General features: G+C 38.5%; 1 protein-coding gene across 2 annotated transcripts; it reads left to right on the forward strand.

Annotated features, from left to right (window-relative positions):
- The first annotated feature begins 488 nt into the window (after positions 1–488).
- LOC753988 lies at positions 489–23,478 on the forward strand. 2 transcript variants are annotated; one of them, XM_011676305.2, is made up of 2 exons: positions 489–1,264; positions 20,812–23,478. In XM_011676305.2, the coding sequence occupies exon 2, from the start codon at positions 20,875–20,877 to the stop codon at positions 21,619–21,621; it is 747 nt and encodes a 248-aa protein (XP_011674607.1). In that variant the 5' UTR covers positions 489–1,264; positions 20,812–20,874; the 3' UTR covers positions 21,622–23,478. The 2 variants fall into 2 exon arrangements, with proteins under 2 accessions (XP_011674607.1, XP_003724738.1); XM_003724690.3 differs by lacking the exon at positions 489–1,264 and adding an exon at positions 13,031–13,529.
- The last annotated feature ends 583 nt before the right edge of the window (positions 23,479–24,061 follow it).

Here is a 24,061-nt window from a genome sequence, read left to right on the forward strand (position 1 = left end):
TAGATGAGCTTGTAAACACTGAAAGAAGATTGTGTATTTATAAATACCTATTTTCTCCCATTATAGGGTATACAGATGACCTGTTTTCACGTTTCTAAAATAAATACTCATTCGATATTGATATAAGAGAGTATGTAAATGTATTGCATACAACATGCAGAGACGACCATCTATCAATATGGTTTTGATAAAGGCGTGAGAACATCAGATTCTAGATGAAAACTGGGAAATTGATTTCATTACAATAAACAAATGAAAATGATTGGCAGATTGGGTGGGAATGACATCACAAAGTCAATTGGATACCGATTTTATATAGCGGATCTGTTATACTCTTCTTATTTCCTTCTCATTTGTCTGATTTTCCTCAAACCTGTTTGGTGATCGCATTGTAGTTTTGTGGCGTTGCAGGCCTTAACGGACACTTGCACCCTTGACCTCGTATTCTTGTACGCCTGAGATTGGGATGGGGAGTATGAGCCACATATACTGGTAGTGAAAAGTATAATGAATCACTATATTCCATATGATATCATGCCCAAGGATATTTTCCAAGAATGCCCTTTGGATATTCGTTTTAGAAGAAAAAAGGTTTCTCGGATAAAAGCCCCCGATTTAGCCTTTCGGATATCCTTGATACATGGATTCATTCATACCTTCCTAATACATGTAGACCATCATCCTGCCTCATTCCAGTACGCCGCCGCGGAAGTTCCGTCTGAAAGTGCGCCATCTCAAGTCCTACCCAGAAGAAATCCAATGATCTGTACGGTTTTGGTCAGCGTTATTTAAAGTAGTCTTTTTTCCCAATTAGTTTCCCCTCTCTTTCTCATATTTTCTCTTGTTCACTCACGCACAGTCATGGTCCTTGTTTGATTTGAATTTCATCCTTGGAGAAATGTTCAAATTACAATTGTCCAAAGTTGAATGGGAAATTGAAACCTCACAAACGAAAAACAACACAAATGATGAGGGTACATTTTTAGAAAGAACCGTTTGTAAATCCCTTTAGAAAGGGATAGAGTTAAACATTTTCCTGGTATATGTGGGCAAACTGTACCAGGATGTTTAAAACTGCTTTGAGAGTCACGTCGTTGAAAGAACCATATTGATACTTGTAAAACATTCATAAAGCACAGACAAGCACTGCAGAGACAACATTGACCCGAATACGGAGGAATCTTTATATCCGTCTGATATTAGCCGTTGCTTTGTGGTGAATCAACACATTTTATTGTCTTTTTGTGCAAAACAATAAAAATGGGTGAGTTTTTGTTTGAGAGGCAACTAGCTAAACTCATATCGTAATATCACCGTGGTATAATTAGAAATCCAGGGAGAATGTGCTGTAGCTGGATTTGTGCAAAACATGGTAATGATTTTTTTTTTGGCGCAATATAGGCCTATATATATATTGTTATGACAAAGGTGAATTTTGTTGTTGTGCATACTAGTGCAAATGGTTTAAACAATATAATTCACTCGCTCTATGGTTATTTAGACCTGACTATAGTCCCACGCTAGTCAGTAGTAAACTTAGAACTAAGCAATATATGCATTCAAGACATGCTGCAGATGGTCTAAAAACCAAAACAGTCAATATTGTCGGTGTGGATAGTGCATGCACTGATTCAGATAATTATGTGCCACGTTTGGTCAGGCGATTATTTATCTTTTCTTTGTTTGAAATTATATCATTCTTATATAGAATTATGTCGCACATTATAGATATTTCGACACATTCGTCTGAAAAATAAGATGCTTTAGTGGTCTTCATTTTGTATATGAAATCATAATCTTGTTCGTGTAGTGAGAAATCAAATGTGCTGATTATCTGACTTTCACTGCTTCGGCCCTGAGCAACCTTATACAGGTATAATATACTTCTGGGGTAAAGTCGTACAATGTATAGAAGGTATCGGGCGTATTGATTATGACGATACGTTTGCTTAAGGCGGGGTGTGACATCCAAATACAGGTTGAGTTAATGATGTGCAGGGCTACATTCAACTCGTGTTATATATGTCATAGATTTTTGAATATTTTTTTTTTATCTCAGACCTGCTATTAAACTCCAACCTAAACAAATTATCCAGATCACATTCATCTTGTGACATCATCTGTCAATCATTTATTTAGTGAGCTAACAAGAGACGGTGGTATGTAGCTTCACCAGAGCTGACCACCTGTTTACAATATGCCATACAATACCAACATATGAGTTGTTATTTCAGACGTCCTGAAGCATCACCTGGAAAAGAAAGGTAACGGTGAAGGAATTGTATGAAAATAATGCAATTCTTTTTGTGAGCATGTACTGACCTTGGTGGAAGTTACATACCACTGTCTCTTTATTGATTGACAGATGATGTCACAAAATGAATGAGTTCTGGAACAGGAATCAACTTATATTTGGATTTCACCGACCTTTAAAGCCAGAAGGGTGTTAACTTTGCGTAAAAATGTAGTTGCTTAAAGTATGTTAACGCCCTTGGCTTTCATGAAATCAGGGCCCTGTTTCATTTTTTAAAATTTTATCATTAAAAAGTTACAATACATTTTATGAGCTACAGAAATCATGGCATTTGATTGGATGAGAGCATATTCATCATAAGTTAGGCATTTGTTCTTGACAACTGGTCCCAGATTCTTTAGCGTCGACGCAGTAACCAACCAAGGTACCTTAGTTCCAGGCAAAGTCAATCTACCTTGTTATTATTTCTCTGTTTGCCTTTCTTATTTATCCGTCGACTTACACGCCCAGCTCTCGTACGCAAACGTTTTTAACTCCCTGGCGACTCCCACTTTCTTTTATATGGCCAAGTACCAGCTTTCAAAAGAGAAATTCTGCCCATTGCTGAAGAAGGGTGCCATTTATCTGCCCAAGTGAAATACATCCATAAACTGGTAGAGTGTAAAGTGATTAAAAGTGCATCTCTAGTTTCAGATGATTAATTCTGATATTGGAAATGTCTGAAATTATATATATATATATCTTTTTTAGCAAGGATACAACGTTTTTCAAGCTTTTGCCATATTTATCTTTGTCTTCTCCATATAGTATTTAACTCCTATGATTTCATGATTGTGTGAAAAGAGACAAAAAAAATCATGAGTAAACTTCATCCTCCCTCTATCTCTCTTTCTCTCTCCCTCTCCCCATCCCCCCATCCCCCCTCTCTCTCTCCATCTCCGCCCCTCCCTCTCTCTCTGCTGTTGAAGAAACAGGCAAGTGTACGATCGCGCTGAAAAAAAGATTAATCATTAGATAAGACGACCTTCTTCTTTTGTTATGCATCCGTCTTTACTACTAGATATTCGCCACAGGCGCGGATCCAGGGGGAGGGCCGAGCGGGCCTTGGCCCCCCCCCCCCCCGCAAAAAAAAAAAGGAGAGAGAGGGAAGGAAAAGAAGGGAAAGGGAAAGAGGAGAGAAAGGGGAAAAAAGAAGAGGAAGAAGAAAAGAAAAGAGGGAAGAAGGAGATCGGGGGGGGGGGGGGTAAAAGGACTTGCCTCCCAGGCTGTTGCCTCCCCCTCCCCCCCCCCAATCAAACAATAAAAGAGAAGGAAGGAAAGGGAAAGAAAAAAGAAAAAGAAGAGATAAAGGGAAGGACAAAAGAGGAAGAAGAAAAGAAAAGAAGGGGATATCAGTTGCAATTTTCCCGCAAGTTGTGGATCGGAGGGGGGGGGGGGCAAAAGGCCCTAGCCTCCCCCCCCCCCGTCCCCGCTCAAAAAAAAAGAGAGGAGGAAGGAAAAGGAAAAGAGGAGTGCTAAAAGGGAACAAAAAAGAGGAAGAAAAAAAGAAAAGGGAGAAAAGAAGCGGAGATCAGTTGCGGTTAATCCCGCCAACAATGTGTAGAGCGGGTGGGGACCAAAATGACCTTGCCCCTCCCCCCCCCCCCCCCCCAGCAAACCTAAAAGAGAAAAGGAAGGGAAGGGAAGGGAAAGGAAAAGAGGAGAGAAAGGGAAAGAAAAAAAAAGAGAATAAGAAAAGGTAAGGGATAGCAGTTGCAATTTTCCCGCCAGCATGGTAGATCGGAGGGGGGGGGGGGGGGGGGGGGGGGGCACTGGCGTACTGATAGGGAAGGGGGGGGGGGGTTGGAGAAATAGAATTCAAACGTGGTTTATTTCTAATTCCATAACGGTGGTTTACAAATAATGCTGAAATGAGATAATTTTCCGAGATTTTTCCTCACTTTATGCGTTTGTTGGAAAATGACAAATTCCTAAATTTACAGCCAGGCAAGAAAATGCTTCTTCACATGCCTACATATCAGGGCCCGCGGAACGGCGGGGATCGGGATCCTCGAGCCCCACCTCCTACACTTTCTTTGAAAAAGTATATTAAAGAGAAATTGAAAGAAAGAGAGCGAGAAAGAAAAAATAGTTAACTGCCAGTTTCACATTATAATGGGGTATCAAAATATACTCATCTGACCATGATTAAATGCCTAAAACCCCAAGGGCTCTGCCCCCTGGATTCCACCTAGGGCCCTAAGGCGGGCCCTTAGATGTTCATCTGACGGTCATTTAATGCCTAAAACCCCTGATTTCTGGGAGCTCTGCCCCCTGGACCCCACGCCAAATAGTGTCCTGCCAGTGTCACAAATAATAAGGTATCAAAAATGCTCATCTGACCGTAATTAAGCGCCTAAAACCCCTGAGCTTCCGGGGGCTCTGCCCCCTGGACCAAACCAAGAGCCCTTAGGCGGGCCCCTTGATACTCATCTGACCGTAATTGAGTGCTTAAAACCTTTGAGTTTCCGGGGCTCCGCCCCCTGAACCACAAATTAGTGACCTGCCACTGTAACAATTAGGTATCAAAATAATGCTCATCTGACCGTAATTAAATGCCTAAAACTCCTGAACTTCAGAGGCTCTGCCCCCTGGACCCCGCCTAGGGCCCTAAGGCGGATCCCTGAATGCTAATCTGACCGTAAATTAAAACCTTAAACCCCTGAGCTTCCGGGGCGGACAAGGTATCAACATTATGTTTATCTGACCGCAGGCGCGTAGCCAGGGGGGCGGTGGGGGTGATCCCCCCATAAACGCCGGCCAAAAAAAGAGAGGAGTGAAAAGGAAGAGGACGTAGGAAGAAAAGGGGATAGACAAAGAACATTTTTGAAATTCAGACAAGGATTAAGAGTCGAGAACGGTACAACGAATCGTCTTCTTTCTCTAATGTATTAATGAAACGTCAAAGCTTTCGCGCGGGGGAGGGGAGGGGGAACTGAATTCAGACGAGGATAATTTTCGAGAACGGTACAACGAATCGTCTTCTTTCTATAATAATTTAATGAAACGTCGAAGCTTTCGCGCTTTGCTCGGGTGGGGGAAACTAAATTATTTTCGAGAGCGGAACAACGAATCGTCTTCTTTCTCTAATGATTTAATGAAACATAAAAGCTTCCGCGCTTCGCGTGGGAGGATGGGGAAACTGAATTTAGACAAGGATTAAGAGTCGAGAACGGTACAACGAATCGTCTTCTTTCTCTAGTATTTTAATGAAACGTCGAAGCTTCCGCGCTTTGCTCGGGTGGGGGAAACTAAATTATTTTCGAGAGCGGAACAACGAATCGTCTTCTTTCTCTAATGATTTAATGAAACATAAAAGCTTCCGCGCTTCGCGTGGGAGGATGGGGAAATTGAATTTAGACAAGGATTAAGAGTCGAGAACGGTACAACGAATCGTCTTCTTTCTCTAATGATTAAATGAAACGTAAAAGCTTGGAGGAAACTGAATTTAGACGAAGATTAAGAGTCGATAACGACACAACGAATCGTCTTCTTTCTCTAATATTTTAATGAAACGTCGAAGCTCCCGCGCTTTGCGCGGTAGGGGGTGGGGAGGGGGGAACTGAATTGAGACAAGGATTAAGAGTCGAGAACGGTACAACGAATCGTTTTCTTTCTCTAATGATTTAATGAAACGTAAAAGCTTTCGCGCTTCTCGCGGGATGGGGGGAAACATAATTCAGACGAGGATTATTTTTGGGAATGGTACAACGAATCGTCTTCTTTCTCTAATAATTTATTGAAATGTCAAAGTTTCCGTGCTTCGCGGAGGAGGGAGGGGAAAAACTCGCCCCTCCCTGCACCCACCCACCCAGGAGGAAACTGAATTTAGACGAAGATTAAGAGTCGATAACGACACAACGAATCGTCTTCTTTCTCTAATAATTTAATGAAACGTCGAAGCTCCCGCGCTTTGCGCGGTAGGGGGTGGGGAGGGGGAAACTGAATTGAGACAAGGATTAAGAGTCGAGAACGGTACAACGAATCGTTTTCTTTCTCTAATGATTTAATGAAACGTAAAAGCTTTCGCGCTTCTCGCGGGATGGGGGGAAACATAATTCAGACGAGGATTATTTTTGGGAATGGTACAACGAATCGTCTTCTTTCTCTAATAATTTATTGAAATGTCAAAGTTTCCGTGCTTCGCGGAGGAGGGAGGGGAAAAACTCGCCCCTCCCTGCACCCACCCACCCACCCACCCACCCACCCAGGAGGAAACTGAATTTAGACGAAGATTAAGAGTCGATAACGACACAACGAATCGTCTTCTTTCTCTAATAATTTAATGAAACGTCGAAGCTCCCGCGCTTTGCGCGGTAGGGGGTGGGGAGGGGGGAAACTGAATTGAGACAAGGATTAAGAGTCGAGAACGGTACAACGAATCGTCTTCTTTCTATAATAATTTAAGGAAACGTCGAAGCTTTCGCGCTTTGCTCGGGTGGGGGAAACTAAATTATTTTCGAGAGCGGAACAACGAATCGTCTTCTTTCTCTAATGATTTAATGAAACATAAAAGCTTCCGCGCTTCGCGTGGGAGGATGGGGAAACTGAATTTAGACAAGGATTAAGAGTCGAGAACGGTACAACGAATCGTCTTCTTTCTCTAGTATTTTAATGAAACGTCGAAGCTTCCGCGCTTTGCGCGGAAGTCGGGGGGGGGGGAACTGAATTTAGACAAGGATTAAGAGTCGAGAACGGTACAACGAATCGTCTTCTTTCTCTAATGATTAAATGAAACGTAAAAGCTTGGAGGAAACTGAATTTAGACGAAGATTAAGAGTCGATAACGACACAACGAATCGTCTTCTTTCTCTAATAATTTAATGAAACGTCGAAGCTCCCGCGCTTTGCGCGGTAGGGGGTGGGGAGGGGGGAACTGAATTGAGACAAGGATTAAGAGTCGAGAACGGTACAACGAATCGTTTTCTTTCTCTAATGATTTAATGAAACGTAAAAGCTTTCGCGCTTCTCGCGGGATGGGGGGAAACATAATTCAGACGAGGATTATTTTTGGGAATGGTACAACGAATCGTCTTCTTTCTCTAATAATTTATTGAAATGTCAAAGTTTCCGTGCTTCGCGGAGGAGGGAGGGGAAAAACTCGCCCCTCCCTGCACCCACCCACCCCTAATTACGTCACTGCTGGTCACCATTACGTACCAATATTTGGCTCGCATAATTTTTAATTTGCCCCCCCCCCCTAAGAAATCCTGGATCCGCGCCTGGTTCACCATCATAAGTATCTACTGTGAACAATCAATTGAATATGAACGTTAATGTTATCGTTGTTTCTGTTCATCTTGTGTATTTCTTCATCAAATTAATCCACTCCCTTTTTTGTGGGGGGTAGGGAGGTGGGTTAGTCAGACTAGATCACCATCGCGAAGCCTTGGTCATGTGACGGCGTCACGAACCTACTTGATAAACAGAACCGTCAACGAATCCAAATCGATCGTACCCTGACAGGTCATAATCAGATAATGAGCCATCTTAATAAGATTCGTACAAGATATTGATTCTTGCTTGGTATCTCAAACGGAGTCTCATCATTTCCCCATTACCCATCTTACCCCACACTGGAACTCAATTCGGAATACTTATCGATAGCTCATGGTTGGGATGGTGTTCTGATGGGGCTTCATCTTCGAGTGGTGTGACGACACATCCTTGGAGAAAGTCTTAAGGTTTCTTTCAGAGTCGTTAACAAGTCACCATAACATGGCATCGATCGTACAAATCACCCGTGACCAATTTCGATCTTCCTGCCATATAGGGCATACATGTATTTTTGTAAATTATCGTAAAGAGCTTCTAAACATGATTGAATAGTTGTATTGTCATGTTTATAACGATACCCCAAGACATAATGGACAAAGCTTGGGTAGAGTTCCCTGATTATTTGGCAAACCGAAACTTGACATGTTCATGCTTAAAGAAATTATGCTTTAGGTCCAATCTAAGTATATTATTTTTGCCAAATATTGCCCAGTTAAGGTATTTGTTAGTTGGGATGCAATTTCAGATATAAAGTTTACTAATTATTATTAGAAAAGAAAGAAAAAAAAGGGGAAACAGCATCTATTAAAACAAAGAAAGTTTTGTATTTTTAATATATACATGTGTAGCATTGATCATAATCTTCGTTAGCTTTTCAGTTTCATCTAAAGAGCATGCCTTCACTGCTAATTCTAATGTAAATCACTACGTCTATTGTTTCCTTTGTGTTTCATCTAAATATTTCGAATGAATTTACGCAAACAAAAGAAGCTATTTTAATCCATTTTGAAATCGAAAACTCTGATTAGTCATTGATAGCTTGCCTTCAAGAGTATCTCAATCCGGAATAAAACTGACAACGATGATATTTACTGGAGCTTGTTGGTATGCGTTGGTGTCGGTATTAAATTCCACCTGAAAACAGGGATCGCAGTATGGACATAAGTCAGATAAGTGACAAACGAATAGTGCTAAAATGTGTCCTTTTTTCGTATTTGAATAAAATAGGCGAATCTTTTATGTTTGTGTCGGCCAGTCTGTCTACGCCACCCGAAAAAACGAAAGGGTCAACTCCTCAAACATTTATCTCTTTCCACCCTTCCATCCCCCCCCCCCTCTCTCTCTCTCTCTCTCTCTCTCTCTCTCTCTCTCTTCTCTCTCTCTCTCTCTGTTTACACCTCTTTTTCTATTATATCCGTCTATAGATCCTCTTCTCTTTCTCCCTCCCTTTCCTCCTATCTATTCCCCATATTCCCCGTTGACTCTTACATTCCTTAACATGTTTAAAGAAATATTTAGTGCAGAGTTCGCCACCTTACTTGACACTGTTTGTGTCGCCACTTGTCTTCCATAAACCTTTTTCATCCTTTCCATTTATTTTATATCCTATCCACTATACATTCGTTTGTTTTATTCACATCTCCCAAATCAGTACCAGACATAAGCTTGATATTTCTTTAATTAGCATTGAGCAATCAGTATCAGTCCTTTGCCCGCTTCTCGCTTCTCTCTTCTCTCTAGGTCACTATTTTGCCTCTGGTATAATTATGATAGCCCCTATCGAAAATAGGAGACTTTATGGTGACTACACATAGCAAATGGAGTTCGATGTGCCCACTTTCTACATGAAATCGATAGCGTAGTGGTGGCACATTGTAATGAATATCCCATCAAAATCCCCGTTAATCAATATTCAATCGATAGCACAGAGGGAGGGAAATACTGTGACATGCTTTTACATTTTCCTATTTTCAACCTGTAAAGACGGGGGGGGGGGGGGGGGGGGTGGTAAGGTTCTTAATAATCGAGAGTATGTTGGGGTTGGGCGGATCATTTTTTAAACAAATTTGGTAGAAACCTAGAAGATAAAGGGATTAACTAATAGTATAATCCTCTCAAATATCGAGTGCAACAAGATAACGAGAAGTTACTCATTACTTTGCACTGTTGAATAGACCTAACTGGTAGAATCGTAATAGAATGTGTAACTTATCGTAATATTAAATCAGTAAAGCTTTACTTTGGATGAAAATTCAATTGTTGCACTCAAGGATATTCTTTACAGAACGTTACTAGACCATGAAAACAACCTTTTCTGCGCCAACTACCAATAACAAAAGAATAGATTTGTGAAAGTTTTCTGTTTTTGTATTATTTTCAGACTTTATCATTCAAGCAGATACAAGTTCAACAAAAAATACATAAACAGAACCGTGAAATATGGTGTTCTGGTTGTTTCACAAGGTCCATATGGAGGAACACACAAAGAACTTGCAACCAAACAACAACTGTTTTGTTATGCAGCCATGCCGGGGCGAACTGGAACTGAAATTTGGTTGGAGTATTTCCATGCGACCGACCCTCTCCACCACAAACTAAATATCGACCGGCCCTCAAGCCAAATAATTAAGGTGGTCCTCGGGAACCCCCCCCCCCCCCCCTCGCCCAATAAATCGGTTTACTAAAATATTCAAATTAATGGATGTTTCTCTCGTGGGGACCTTAAGGCGAGATATTCCATTAAGCTGTTACTAATGAATGAGCTACATTACTTGGAATCCAGTCTGCATGCATTAATTTTTGCTATATCGGGCAAGCCTCGTGCAAGCTTTCAGATTGTCAAGAACAACCTTTGTTTAAAAATATACAATTCGAATATGTTAGTAAACCAGTCTGTTTCTCTTGACCAGTCCGCCTCCGCAAGCACCAATTTGATAAAGAAAAGTATTGACAATTATCGAAAAAATACTACATGTAAGTCAGAAGACATTATATTCTAAAGAAATAAATCGGCATCGTGTTTGAGTTCCGATAAGTGGAGTCTAGCAAAGGGACTTTGATCAAGGTCTAAATTTGGCAAAGAGTCTATAATAATCATTGGTTCAATATGCTTCTTCTTACATATACAGTTAAGTTAATCATTTATTAGAAATGGTTTTTGATATTTGAATCATTGCACACTCACAAAATACATGCAATGTATAGTTTATGAATTAAAAAGCATAGCTTATTTGTCGACCTGTGTGCAAATGTTTGACCGGGAAATTGTTGAATGGAAGTTGGATTTAATCTTCATATTTTATCGCCCTTTGTGGAGTGTGTACAATGTACTTGACAATGCATTCATTCGTAGGAGAGGAAATACATAATGGCATTCTTCAGATTCCAATCTTTATAATTGCAAATATTTGGCGCTATCCTGGATACCAAAATAAAACTATTATCTACCGTTCTAAATGGGCTGTTATAATCGAGATATATTACGATGCGATATCTTTATATGATATTTTTTCCGTCAGGTATGCATACAGCCAACACAATATGCTAATTGATGATTAGTGATTACCCTATTCACTTCAGTTCGAAATATTTACGTTTATTCGCTTTATGGTCACTTGGCCAGAGGATATGGCTGGTCGGGCAATTTGTCACATGTTTGAAAATATTCAATAATGGATTTTTAATTTGATATCGACTTTGTTAAACAGCACAATTGTTCTTTTACATAAGATATCAATTCATTCTGTTATTAGTAATGGTTTACTTTTGGGAGGGAGTACGCTTAAGCATCATTGAAATGTTTCGATCTTTAGAGGCAAAGGGGAGAGAGAGAGATAAAGAGAGAGAGAGAGAGAGAGAGAGAGAGAGAGATAAAGAGAGAGATAGAGGATGATAGCTTGATAGTGAAATAAAGAGAAAGTGAGATACATGTATCCCCCTTTATCTTTTTGTTAATTTGTCAGTATTATTTATTTCTTTTGAACCATATCCCTTTCGCTTTTCTGTCGCCATCTATCTTGAATTCTGAAGACACTGACTCGTTTCCTCATATATTTCCCTCAATCTTGCAGCTAGCTACCTAACTTTTCAAAGTATTCTCATTTGCATAATAAAACAGTTATACACTCCTTGACCTCTGAGTCATCATCCTTCTAAAGGTCAGGAGGTTCCCCTTTCTTTCTCGTCTCCTACATTCGATTGTTGAAGTTAAGTGGTGAATCAGTTTGTAAATGTTATGAAGAGGTTTTGGTAATTAGCTGCCAGCAAATCTGCAAGCTTATACTGTAATGATGATGACGCATGATGACTTCGCAATGTTTTCCTTATTTCAGGATCCCACAAAATCTCCTCGAACGTGTTGCATAATTTGTTTGATTTGAATGGTCCCCGGCATAATGGGCCTACACGAGCCTTTGTTTGCGATTGACTCCGGCAGATTTTGAACTTTGTTGTTGAATATTTAAGATTTCTTTGGATAAACTAAGAGCTCTTTATCAGATCAGTTATCCCCAGCAACGCCACATTTCAGCATATCTAAGAGAAGAGAAACGGAAATATTTGTTTGAATGCTGAAGATAGGTGGTCTTATTTATGTTAATGGCTTGCCAAATTCCGGTGCCAATCGTTAAAATGCGTAATGCGTAGGAAGGATAGAGAAATACGACGGGAGAAAATAAAAGGGAATTGGAAGTAAAGAATGCACAGGGTTACGGAAACAAGGAAGGGCATATAAATGAATAATATATCATCGTTGAGAGCGAAGAAGGGAGGGAAAGAGAGAGAGAGAGAGAGAGGGGGGGGGGGGATAGAAAATGTGTGGGGGAGAGGTGTGGAAAATTAGGGGTAGATAGAGAGGTAGAGAGACAGAAGGAGTTGAGATTACTAAACTATGATGATGATCATGACGTCATGATGAATTACAGAAAAAAGAAAGAGAAAAATTCTTCTCGTAGATAAAAGAAAGAGACAGTACATCGATATTGGTAGAAAATAGTTGTGGTTTATATTAATTGTTAAAATAATTTAAAAAGTATATTATAGACCTGCCGGGCTCACGATCAATTGGGCAAAAAGAATTTCCATTTTCGGTTTAACTTAATAAAATTTGGAGTGGACTTTAAAAGATTATTATTATTATTATTATTATTATTATTATTATTATTATTATTATTATTATTATGTATTGTATATAATATCGTAATTTACATTATTTAGAGAGAAAACGAGAACAGTGAAAAAGAGAGAGGGAGAGAGAAGAGTGAGAGAAAGAGAGGTGAGGGATAGAGAGAAGAGAGAGAGAGAGAACAAAAAAGAGAGAGAAGAGAGAGAGACAGAAAGGTAGAGAGAAAGAAGAGAGAGAAAGAAAGAGAGAGAAATAGAGAGAAGAGTGAGAAAGACAAATAGAAAGTCAGATAGAAATAAATAGAGAAAGGAGAGAGAGAGAGAGAGATAGGGTAACTAATAATCTATTGACAGAGAACACAGCTGAGATGGTATGTCGATTGTTTAGCGAACCACTGGACCATTACATGCTATGGACCTGCGCATAGACACGGTACACAGACGGACTGCATTTTACACTTTTGTTTATCAGTCGGAAAAAAGGGGGATATTTCGTTTCTTTCATTGCTTGAGCACTCGTTAAATGTGGCGGATCTCTTTTGTTGCCATTTTCTCTGCTCGTTTTTCAAAAGGCTCAATGAGGAGCTAACGAGCTCCGATGACTTTTATCGTTGTACTATCAAACTTTATACGAACACCACCACCCATGCAGTGCTCCCTTCATTTGAAGTTACATGCTTTGAGATTGAGCGTTGGATATCATTCTGTCCGTACGTGCATGAAGATACCAAGATTTGGTGTAGCGCGTGGATTTTTTTTCCTGCTCAAACTTTGAAATGTGGCAATGCTGACCAAGGGCAAGGAAAGGCTTGTGTATTTGGGGAAAAACTTGATAAAAGTAAGTAAATCCGCCATGCACACCACGTACTGTCAATACTTCTTATTTCACTTTGGGCATAGTTTCCCTTCTTTGTTAGAATCACCAACATTTAGAACTCGCAGGCATCTGGTCGTTTACCCATAAACCTCAAACGTAATGTATTTTGGACGGAATAGTTACGGTAAGATAATAATAATTAATATTTTCGATGATACCTATACGTAGTGAGCGAAGAAGTCAAATGTTAAGAATGAACGTAATCAAAACTTTCATCGATAATGTTTACAGCCTTACCAATATAAATCCACGTTCTTGAGATGGTGGATGTTGAATATAATTATATATGATAGTTAACTGATCTGAAATCTTGGTAAAGAGTATATACATACCAACACCAGAATATAACCCCATGACCAGACAAACTTTAGAAAAACCCGCATATTTGCCGATAATCATTACATTTTTGTCGACATGTTGAGCTCAGAAGAAGTGAAAGTCTCTTCATTCCGACAGGGGGAATATTGCATTGACCGTGCCTCTTTATTTTCTTCTTCGGTGTAGTCTGCTTCCTTCAACCGTGAAGGTTCATGCAGAACTGTGTGTGTCAGAAAGGTAGGGTACTAAAAGGCCGTTAATATACAAGGTGCAGTAAAACCAGCATTGGATCTAGCTGCTGCAGCCTTTCGTCTTATCGGAGACGAAAGGCTTCGACGGTCGGGGCTGTCTGTTGCTTCGCACACCATAATGTAGGACATAGTGGCACAATGGCTAACGTCCTCTTGAAATTGTTTACACTCTTACAGCATTTGATTATGCCACAATACCCATTGTCTTTCACGACCTTAGGTGTCGCAAACCAATTTATTTTCAATGGTCATAAACAATTACACTTGACGGGAGGTCTACCGCTATGGCAAGTGTGAAAAGAACACAAATTGATTTTCCTGGAGTGCATCTCGGAATCGGTCTCTACATTCAAACATTGCTGCTGGAAAAATTACAAATATTGTTTAAACAGTCTATGTTCTGTATCGTTACGTATCTATGAGATGGGGATGTTAAATCCCCTAGCTGTATTCAAGTTCTGAAAATGTTACTGCTCAAATGAGGCGTAGCCAGGAATAGAAGGTAGCTCAATCAGCATGACCAGCGTAACAGAATACCGGGACATATGCAAGGTCTAGAGTAGCATGACAAAAGTCACGTTTGTAAGTTTCAAATTGAACTTCTCTTCCTACATGTGTTTTTTTTAAATCATAATCTCTTGGACTTGTTACGTGGAGGACACGGCAAAATATAGGAACGTCCTTTTGTAAGGAAAGACATTTTGCTACTTTTGTTTACGTCTATTATTTTCTTCAAATATGACAGGAATCCTTAGAGAAATTATATACAGCGGAACTTCAGCCGCAATATTTTGGTTGATTGTAATGCCAATATTACTTTGGGTTGAAAGATATGAATCATTACATAAACTCAATAGCGCTTTTTAGATCGTTTTTATTCAGGAAATGTATTAATCATATGACCAAAATAACCATTGCCGTACGGTATTTATATTTATTAATTTTTTTTGTTGAGACGAGCTTTATATGACCTAAATTCACGAACAAAATATGGCAATGCTCTTTTGACTATAGAAAATGAATTCTCATAATTATTATTCTCTGTATAAAGGTAATTAGAACACTCAAGGGCAAACTATCTAGATCTTTATCACCGTTTTGTTCAGAAAGGCATGACCATGCATGGAGGTTATACAGGGGCCTTGCATTGTGATGTAGAGCTATCACTGTCTTATCATATATAATTCGTCAAATACACACCAGCCGATTGATTTTCAGTACATAAGAGCTACTTTGTCAGTCATATTAGATGAGGTAATGATGAGTTAATTTCCGATTGCATGCCAGACACCCAAAGTCCACTGTGCTGTGATTTGGAATATATCTGATTATCATTTTTGCATGCAATATTTTCAAACTTTCATCCTGTGTCCCAAAGAAAAATGCCAGGAAATGAAAGTGTCGTCACTGCACAATTGAAACGAGGATATCCATTAATTTTGCATTAGAAAAAAAGGCAATAATTTGTATATATATATAGCACAATAATGCGCTAAATACCCTCGCATATCATCTTCTTCTCAAAAACTTGTTTAAACCGAATATCATAAATCACATATCCCTGACATAAGTTAGCTTGTGTACGTTACAGAGTGCAGAGCCGTGCTAGTCGTGTCAAATAGATAATTTCGTTCATAATCTAACTAGGTTAAACGACGTCCAAAATAGCACGTTGGTATGCAATATCACCCTTTTCGCTAGTATGATGGAAAATACCTCTATTCATTTTATATTTACACACACAGCATGCAAAACCAAGCCGCATGTTTGTGCATTTTCGCATGAGTACATTTACATGAGATATACATGTCATGTACTATATCCAAGCTGTTATAACCTTCTGATGCCCTTCAGAAAAGTGCGTCTACAATAGGACGTCATCATTGTGACTGGGCAGAAGTGTAATCTGATAGAAAATGGTCAAGAATATTATTCGTTTCATTTTTTAAAGTACAGGGTAAGATTTGACCTTTTGGTGTATGTATGCTGTTAAAGCAGAAATAGGTGACGGAATGCTGCCTAGGTAATTAAAACCTCCCTCATCATGCCAAATACTATTATTGAACTGTACCTTGAGGCACTTTAATTATGACACCAACAGTTGGAACTTGACCTATTTTTTAAAGAACGTTTCCTAGTCCTAAACGCTTTGATTTTAAACCATTCACACATACGAAGTTAAGTTGTAGTTCATGTGAAATACCATCATAATTGTATTTATTTTGAAAGTTCAGGTTAGGGTCTTTATAATATCATAACTGATACAGGAATGTCTAACCTCCGATGAAATGAGGTCTGGTTTAGGCTGGTATACCGTTATGGGCAGACTGTGACGTAAATATTAAATTTGATCAAGATAGTAGATATACACATGATTTCATATTATAATATTTGTTTCATTTTGAACAGCTAATGTAAAACATTACATAAATTGAATATTGCCACGACTTGGCTTTGTCAAGTTAGAAATAACTTATCTGACGTCCCCCCCCCCCCCCCAACAACAAAATCGGGCAACTGTCTCTCATGGGCAGTACCCACATCAATCACAAAATGATTGAGCGTATGTCCCATACATTTGTGACAGATTGGGACTAGATCAATATTGTGTTTACAAATGGGAATCGAATACTGCTATTCAAGGTGCAAACTACCGGCAAACGAGCAAACATTTTCTGCTCTTAATCCAATCTAAAAACGTGGAGAAGAAGAAAGACAAATCAAATATTCGGTCCAACTATTCCCGTGTAGCACAGCAGTGTAATGTTGGTTTGCAACAAAAGGGCGGCAAACACAATAATGTATTTGTAGCCCAATATAGGCACCCGGTGCTTCTTGTTTGCTATTAAGATTCAATCGCATATTTCCCACTAATTAGGACCCTAGTGTGGATGTGCTAAATCAAGCAAATATTGGAAAATAATCGTGTTTATCAACGAATAACAGGTCAACTAACACTCTTTTTTTTTGCATTTCGAAGACGCTGTTCATTATCCAACATTTAAGGAGTATTCAATAGGCCTGTTTACTAATTAATGCATGCTGGGGACTAAGGGACTTGGTTGGTTGATAATTGTTTTACCTGTATGCTTGTAAGTAAGCAAACGGGGGACCGATAGCTTTAAGTCCTCTCCGAAGGACCTGGTAATGAGGATTAATACCTTGCCAAAGGGTTACGAGACCACTGCTCTACCTACACGTACCCCCTTAGTCTGGATTATGGAGTAAGATCTTGTCAGCAATGGTATTTACAAATTATAGAGTAACATGTTAAATGTAGAGCAAGCAATCATTATTATGCACATCCAATTTTTAACATAATCCTGTTGACCTCAAAAGGGGGACATTAGTCAAATCTTCCCCTCCTTAATGTACTGAATGTATTGTTAATATCCCATATAGGTGAGACCAGTGGGAAAAGTGATTAGATGAACATTCAATGTAATTGGGTTGGTCTTTAACCACTTATTCCGCATGGTAAAGTCAAGCGAAATCCCCCAAAATGCAATCATCTTAACTTCGTTGATCTTTTGAGTCCTTTGAGTTCTATTATAACAAGAAACTGATTATGTGTTATGTTTGCGAGAAGGAGTTCGAAGGCCGTTTTAACTTGCCTACACAATACAGACTATGAATAGATAGCACACAGTGCGCTTTTATTAATTTTCAAATTTGTTTATACACCGGTACAGTCCACGAGATCGACAGCTCGCGTGGCGACATTGTCTTTATCATATTCCTTACATGTAATTTCTTTGATTTTCTTTTGTATTATCGTTATTTCGTGATTTATTTCTCAAAGTTTTCCATGTATTTGTTTCTCTCTATATCTTATTTCGTATTTCTCGTTTTCTTTTTTGGTTTCGTGTTTTTGACGAACTCGTGTCCTGTCGGTCTCGCGGGCTGTCGGTTTACTTGGATATCTCTTTATAAACCGACAATGGCTCTGATTTCTCTCACGTCTCTTACTCCTCCACTCCTAGATAATCATGATAATGCACATAGTTTGAGGCCATAATCTTATTCATTCCATTATTATCTACACGGTGATTATAAGACCCCTTTGAAATCTAGTCAGGGTTCAAAATCGAAATAACGGCCTTGTACGATAGAAATATTGATAAATGATCTATGACAATAGGTTTCGAAACTCCAAGGGGTAAGCCCCACTGTGAAATCATTCTTTAGTCAAAGAATGGTAAACGAATTTCTTTTCAAATGCACAACTTTTTCCCATGAGCTTATAACTTTTGCTTGGTATTGAGAATAAAACTCTTGAATTGGCAAACTTTAAAAAGCCTGCATGTTCCTACAGCCATGTCGGTATGTAAGAATCTTATTGACGCAGCTTATCTTTAGGGATGGATTCGAAAATCTTCATTATTTTCACTCTTTAAGAGATGTCCGAGGTTTTCACACAAGCGTATAGCATAAAAATTGTTTGACTTGAATCGTATTTTCCCCCTTTATAAAAATTGTTTAAAGTGTTATTCCTTTCAGAAAGGTGCTTATCAACACCTTCAAAAATATGAGCCGCTTGTGCGAAACTTTGAGCACGTTTCCGGAACCCTTTCCCCGGGGTTGTGTCTATTCTAAACCCTGGTAATTCACCTGTCTCTCAACCCCCTTACGTGCAGCTCTACAAAAGACCCAGAAAAGCACATACTTCACTGATGCAAATCATCCAAAATTGACGTTCCGTTTCCACCTCAAAGCCGCGGCCTTTTAAATTTAATTAGCTTCACACACAATAAGATGTCAGATATAATAGCATTGTGGAAGTAAAAATGGCTGCTCAGCTGTTTGAGATCAAAGCCGATCCTTTCAGAATCACACCAGGATTTGTTCCGCCATTGTGCTTTCAAGAAAAGTCATGGAAATTTGGGGCATTTTCAGCCATTTCCTGTCGGATTTCGAGCTTGTATTGAACATAGGAATGCTATGTATTCAATCTTGTTCTCCGCAAACAGGGAGATGGGTGATTTTTTTCGGTAAATATTCTAAAGCCCTAGTCCCACCAAGTGATAACCGTAACGATGCCTTTATTTATATCAAACGAACGTAATTGTGTATAATGATAAAATATCCCTGAAAGAAGTAGTGGATATATCAAGATACCCGATAAATATCAACACTATAGGTGAGCTTTTAGAGAATAAGGAAGAAAATAAGAAGACAAAAAACTTTGAGGGAGGCTTGGATATTTTTTTACCAAGCACATACCTGTATGAAACGTACAAACAAAATGCAAGAGAGGCAACTTCTCATTATCATACGATTAAAAACAATAACCTATTTTTATTATGTTATTTTAAAGGTAATTTTGCATCGATTTTATACGGAGGATAAACCAGTTTACTTTAAAAAAAAAAATTAGTTAGAGCCTACCTTTCACAACAATGTAGTTATCCTCATTGTTTTTCGTTATCGGTCAAGTGGGACAGGGCCTTAAACAGGGAAGTGCTACAAGACAAATCTCAGAGAAAAGAGATTCGGTCATGTATTACAATTTACACGGAATGCAGCACTTTCCTTATAATATACACGATTTCTAACTAGGCGTGCACATCGAGACAAATAGTGTTTAACCATGCAAACACTGTCAAATCTTTTGTCTGGGAAGATTTGATTTATTATTCTTGACAATTCAAATCCTGTCCATCAATCAAAATGGCAGATTAACAGTGTGGGAGAAAACATTCTGTTAACGACTGAAAATGTACTTCCTTTCCTTGGTTAGATAAAAAAATACTCTTTATTCATCATAGACCCTCTTATTAGATATTAGCTTGATCCAAAAAAAAAAATATATTTGAGTATTGGTATTGATTCCTGGTCAAAAGGTAGGGGTAGGCATTTTAAACTGTTCTAACTGTTCTAACATCCTTCCCGATATTTAATAACCTATGTATATAAACATGCGTTTACAATGAAAAGAATAATGGGTCCTAAATATAGAAGCGTTATTAGATAGGGAGCACTATAATAAACGCAATTTCATTAACTTCGGTGTTTAAAAACCCGCAATGGAATACACATCCAGAGGTTGAATACTTGTTTCTTTAAAGAAACTTGCTTACTTTTGTGTTTCTTTCAGCTACCCCGTGGTGCTTTCTTTTCCAGTTTGCTCGCTGATTTCGAAAGCATGTTTGCAAAACGGCTCAATTTCAACGAATTGTTGTAAGACAACCGAAGATACAAGGAACTTCCTTTCTTCCACTTCGCCCGGCTTTCTGTGAAGAGTCCCTTAGATTTACACTTCCTATTTAACTGGGGTTGGAAAGTACAGCAAGTTCTTGGTGGATTGCTTTTGAAAATTCTGTTTCTTTTATACTGAAGCTTTACCAAGAACTCTTTGTGTAAAGGGAGAAGAAAAACATTTTAGTTTCAAACAAAAGTGAAAATCCTCCAAATTGGAGGATTTTTATTCCTGCAAGTCTCCTCAAATTAGATGCAACTCAGCAACTGATAATTATTGTTCCTTATTAATTATTTTGTTAACTCTTTGGTTCCCTTCTGTTCTACTCTTTTCTACCTCTCTTCTGGGGTTGGAAAACGATAGTTGTAAGATTTAATCCATTTACTAATGTATTTGGTTCAAGATTTAGTCCATTTTCTGCTGTATTTGGTTAACATTCTCTCTCTCTCTTTCGTTCTTTTCTCTTTTTGTGCAGTTGGAAAGCGAGGTAAAGCTCCTCCGCGAGAAGCTGGCGTCGGCTCAGCAGACTCTGGGTGAGATGGGCCACCAGATGGACCTACAGAAAAAAGGAACTAGACAACTCTTAGCTGGCTGGAAACTCAAACTCGAAGAGAGCGAAGACAAAGTCATGTCGCAGGTACACGAGAAGGACTCCCAGTTCACTGATCTCATCTCGGATCTCATGTACTTCGAGGGATGCTTGAAGCGAGAGAGGCAGGAGATCGTCTCCAAACTCGGCGATAAGGACCGTCGCATCCGTGAGCTGGAGCGACATGTCATGAAGCAGGAGAAACAGATTAACGCATTGAACAAAGCTAATGAGAAACTCATCAGTAGTTTGCACGACACCAGGGGAATGTCGTTTTCCATGTCGGAGGACGACCGAAGCAACGGAGCAAAATCAAGTGACGATTCGCATCACGACGAGAGCAGTAGCAGCCACGATAACAGCAGCGAGACGGAGCGCGTGTCCTCACCCTCACCAATGATGTCGAGTCGACGACCAAACGGTAGACGAGTCACGGTGCATACGGGTCCGACATCGCAGCAGCAAGGCGGAATGAGACTCCTCAACAACAACACCATTAAACCCGACAGTCCGACCAATGGAAATCAGCATCGAGTTCGTTTTGTAGATGATGTCATCAATGACCTCAGCTCAAGTAGACCACGGAAGGGTTTCCTAATGAAAACTGAGGATAGGAGTAAAGCCAGGAAAATATCTTTGCCAGCATATCGCTTGCCTGTACCGAACGAAGGAGACGAGAATGTCCGATTCTTTTAGGCTAGTATACTCAAACTTGATTGTAGAACAATAAACATTTCTCCCTGCGAACCTCCGAAGTATTGATGTTCTTGGAGCAGAGGATCAATTTCTATTGGAAAATGTTCATGTAATAATCGAAATCGTGTGCTTCAGATCATTGAACAATTCAGGAACTAAAAGACTCCTGTCTTTCACGTTCGTGAGCAAAAGAACTATTGGGGAAGGATTATTGTGGGAGGTTTTCGCGTTGTATATTCATATCATGAAAGTGTAACGATTAGTTTTTAGCACGAATATGGCAGGATATCGTCGGCAATGGATCACTAATTAGATTATCATGGATAAGAAGACAACACTCAACAGTGATGTATCATGATTTGTGAGTAATTATTATGATGCATGATTGCCAACATGAGGGACAAGTTTTCTGCAGATCCCGTCTACAAGAAAAGTTCTGTAAACTTGATAGAGAATATTTACGATCGTCGCGAAGTGACTTGAAAGCTGCAGCAAATTATATGAACACAGATACGAGATGAACGGAAATAACAATTCATCACAATTTAAAAGCATATATAATGTGTGTCGTAAGCGATCATTTTAATGTGATGTGCTGGTGACACAGTAAGTGTAATTGAACTTTGACATTATGTTTTAAGACAACTGGTATAATTATGAATGAAGTTCTGATTATGATTACGATAAGCATTTCAAAATATTAATTGCAGATATGAGATTACACATGTCGATTATATCGAAGGGGCCATGTCATACAGTAGCACAGACTGTGCAAGTCTTGTTGATGTTTTGCGTAAAATACAGGAATTATCTGAATATTAGGAGCTCGGAAATCATATTATTGTACAACTCTTTGAATTGTGACCATTCCTATGTAATTAAATATATAATATTCCATTTTGTATGTAGTGTAGCTTATACTTGTGTTATCTACGCATTACCTGTTTTCCAAGCGCGGACATATTATTAACGTTAGTTTTTTTTTTACGGAAATACAGTCTATCATTTTTTGTTCTCAACGCATAAAACAGTATGAGAAAATGTACAAAATGATGGATACTAATGTTTGACACAGAAAAGTACAACGAAAAACAAAATTCCAGTATTTAGATAAGTTGGACGTGCCTCCATCTATCATGAAATAAAATGAACAATCTTCTTGCGCATAGATTGTTTCTTCAACTTCATGAGGATATATTTAAAAAAAATTGAAAACATGGAAATTATGACACATCGGATGCCAAAAGATGAAATTGTTAAATGTTAAATTAATTTAGTTTTTGAGGATATATTTTTCAAAATCAGAATTTTAAGGGACATTCCCAAAATAATTGCTTAATAGATTCAATATCTTTTGAACAAAACGTACACCAAGCAGAACCAACAGTCTTAAAATACTTATTGACACCAAGAATTTGGTGGTTATGTTTTTGGTGGAAGTTTTGTTATGATTATGGAGCTTGTTCTAGAATTATAATATGCGGATAGTGAGTTATTGGAAAACATTCAAAGTTTAAATAAATGAGAGACATGCATTCAAATGGGAAATGTTCAGCAAAAGTGAATGATGTGATAGAAAATAGTTTCTAGAAATTAGTAATATGTTCATCAAAAGATCATGTAGGTCAAATTTTCTTTTTTAATTTCTATGAAATTATAAACTTTAGGTATTTATCGGAAAGAAAACAGATCATTTCATGAAAAATAATTGAATGTTCGACGTGAATTTTTATGGTATAATTATTATTAGCATCTATTAGTATGAACTATAATTCACAATTTGTGAGGATCTTGTGAATAGAATTATTTATTGTACATAAAATGTATCGACTAGATTATAAACTATGAAAAAGAAAACATTATTTGTATTTTTTTTTGGTTTTGTTTAGTTCTTCCAGATAAAAAGGTTATGTGCCCCTCTGTCCAACTTTCTCCGTCCTTCTCTTTCTTTCTCTCTGTCTTTCTCTCTATCCTTCTCTAAATATTTCTTTATTTCCTTGTAATCAGAGGGCTAAAGTCCAATATCATGCCTAGTACTTAAGTTGATTGCCACTAACAAACATACTAAGCCCGTCTTGTTTATTCAAAAGATTTTATCACTGCACAATGTTTCAGAGTTTTTTTTTTTTTTTTTTTTTTTTTACTTCTATCGGTCACTCCTAAATCGGAGGGGGGGGGGGGTCCTAAAAAAGGCATTCTTGGCGATAAATATTATTTTGTAATTAATATTTTTAAGGAGACCTTGAACCACCATAAGTAAGACGTCATATAAAAGACAATTAAATCATCTATAATTTAGTACCAATTGCAATGGAGTTTTGATTAATTAACATCACAAGTACAAAACATGTTATGTGTGGTGGTTCAAAAGGGCCGCTTTTTGGACGCCCCTCCAATGTAGGGATGACCACTACAAATAATAAAAACCCTCTGAATATTG

Source organism: Strongylocentrotus purpuratus, unplaced genomic scaffold, assembly GCF_000002235.5.
Source record: "Strongylocentrotus purpuratus isolate Spur 01 unplaced genomic scaffold, Spur_5.0 spur5_scaffold_4, whole genome shotgun sequence".
In the NCBI taxonomy this organism is placed as follows: domain Eukaryota; kingdom Metazoa; phylum Echinodermata; class Echinoidea; order Camarodonta; family Strongylocentrotidae; genus Strongylocentrotus; species Strongylocentrotus purpuratus.

Coding starts and splice junctions, on each gene's coding strand:
- LOC753988 (XM_003724690.3), top strand. CDS start 13,476: ATGCTGACCAAGGGCAAGGAAAGGCTTGTGTATTTGGGGAAAAACTTG. Junction 13,530..20,811: donor TGGGGAAAAACTTGATAAAA/GTAAGTAAATCC, acceptor CTTTTTGTGCAG/TTGGAAAGCGAGGTAAAGCT.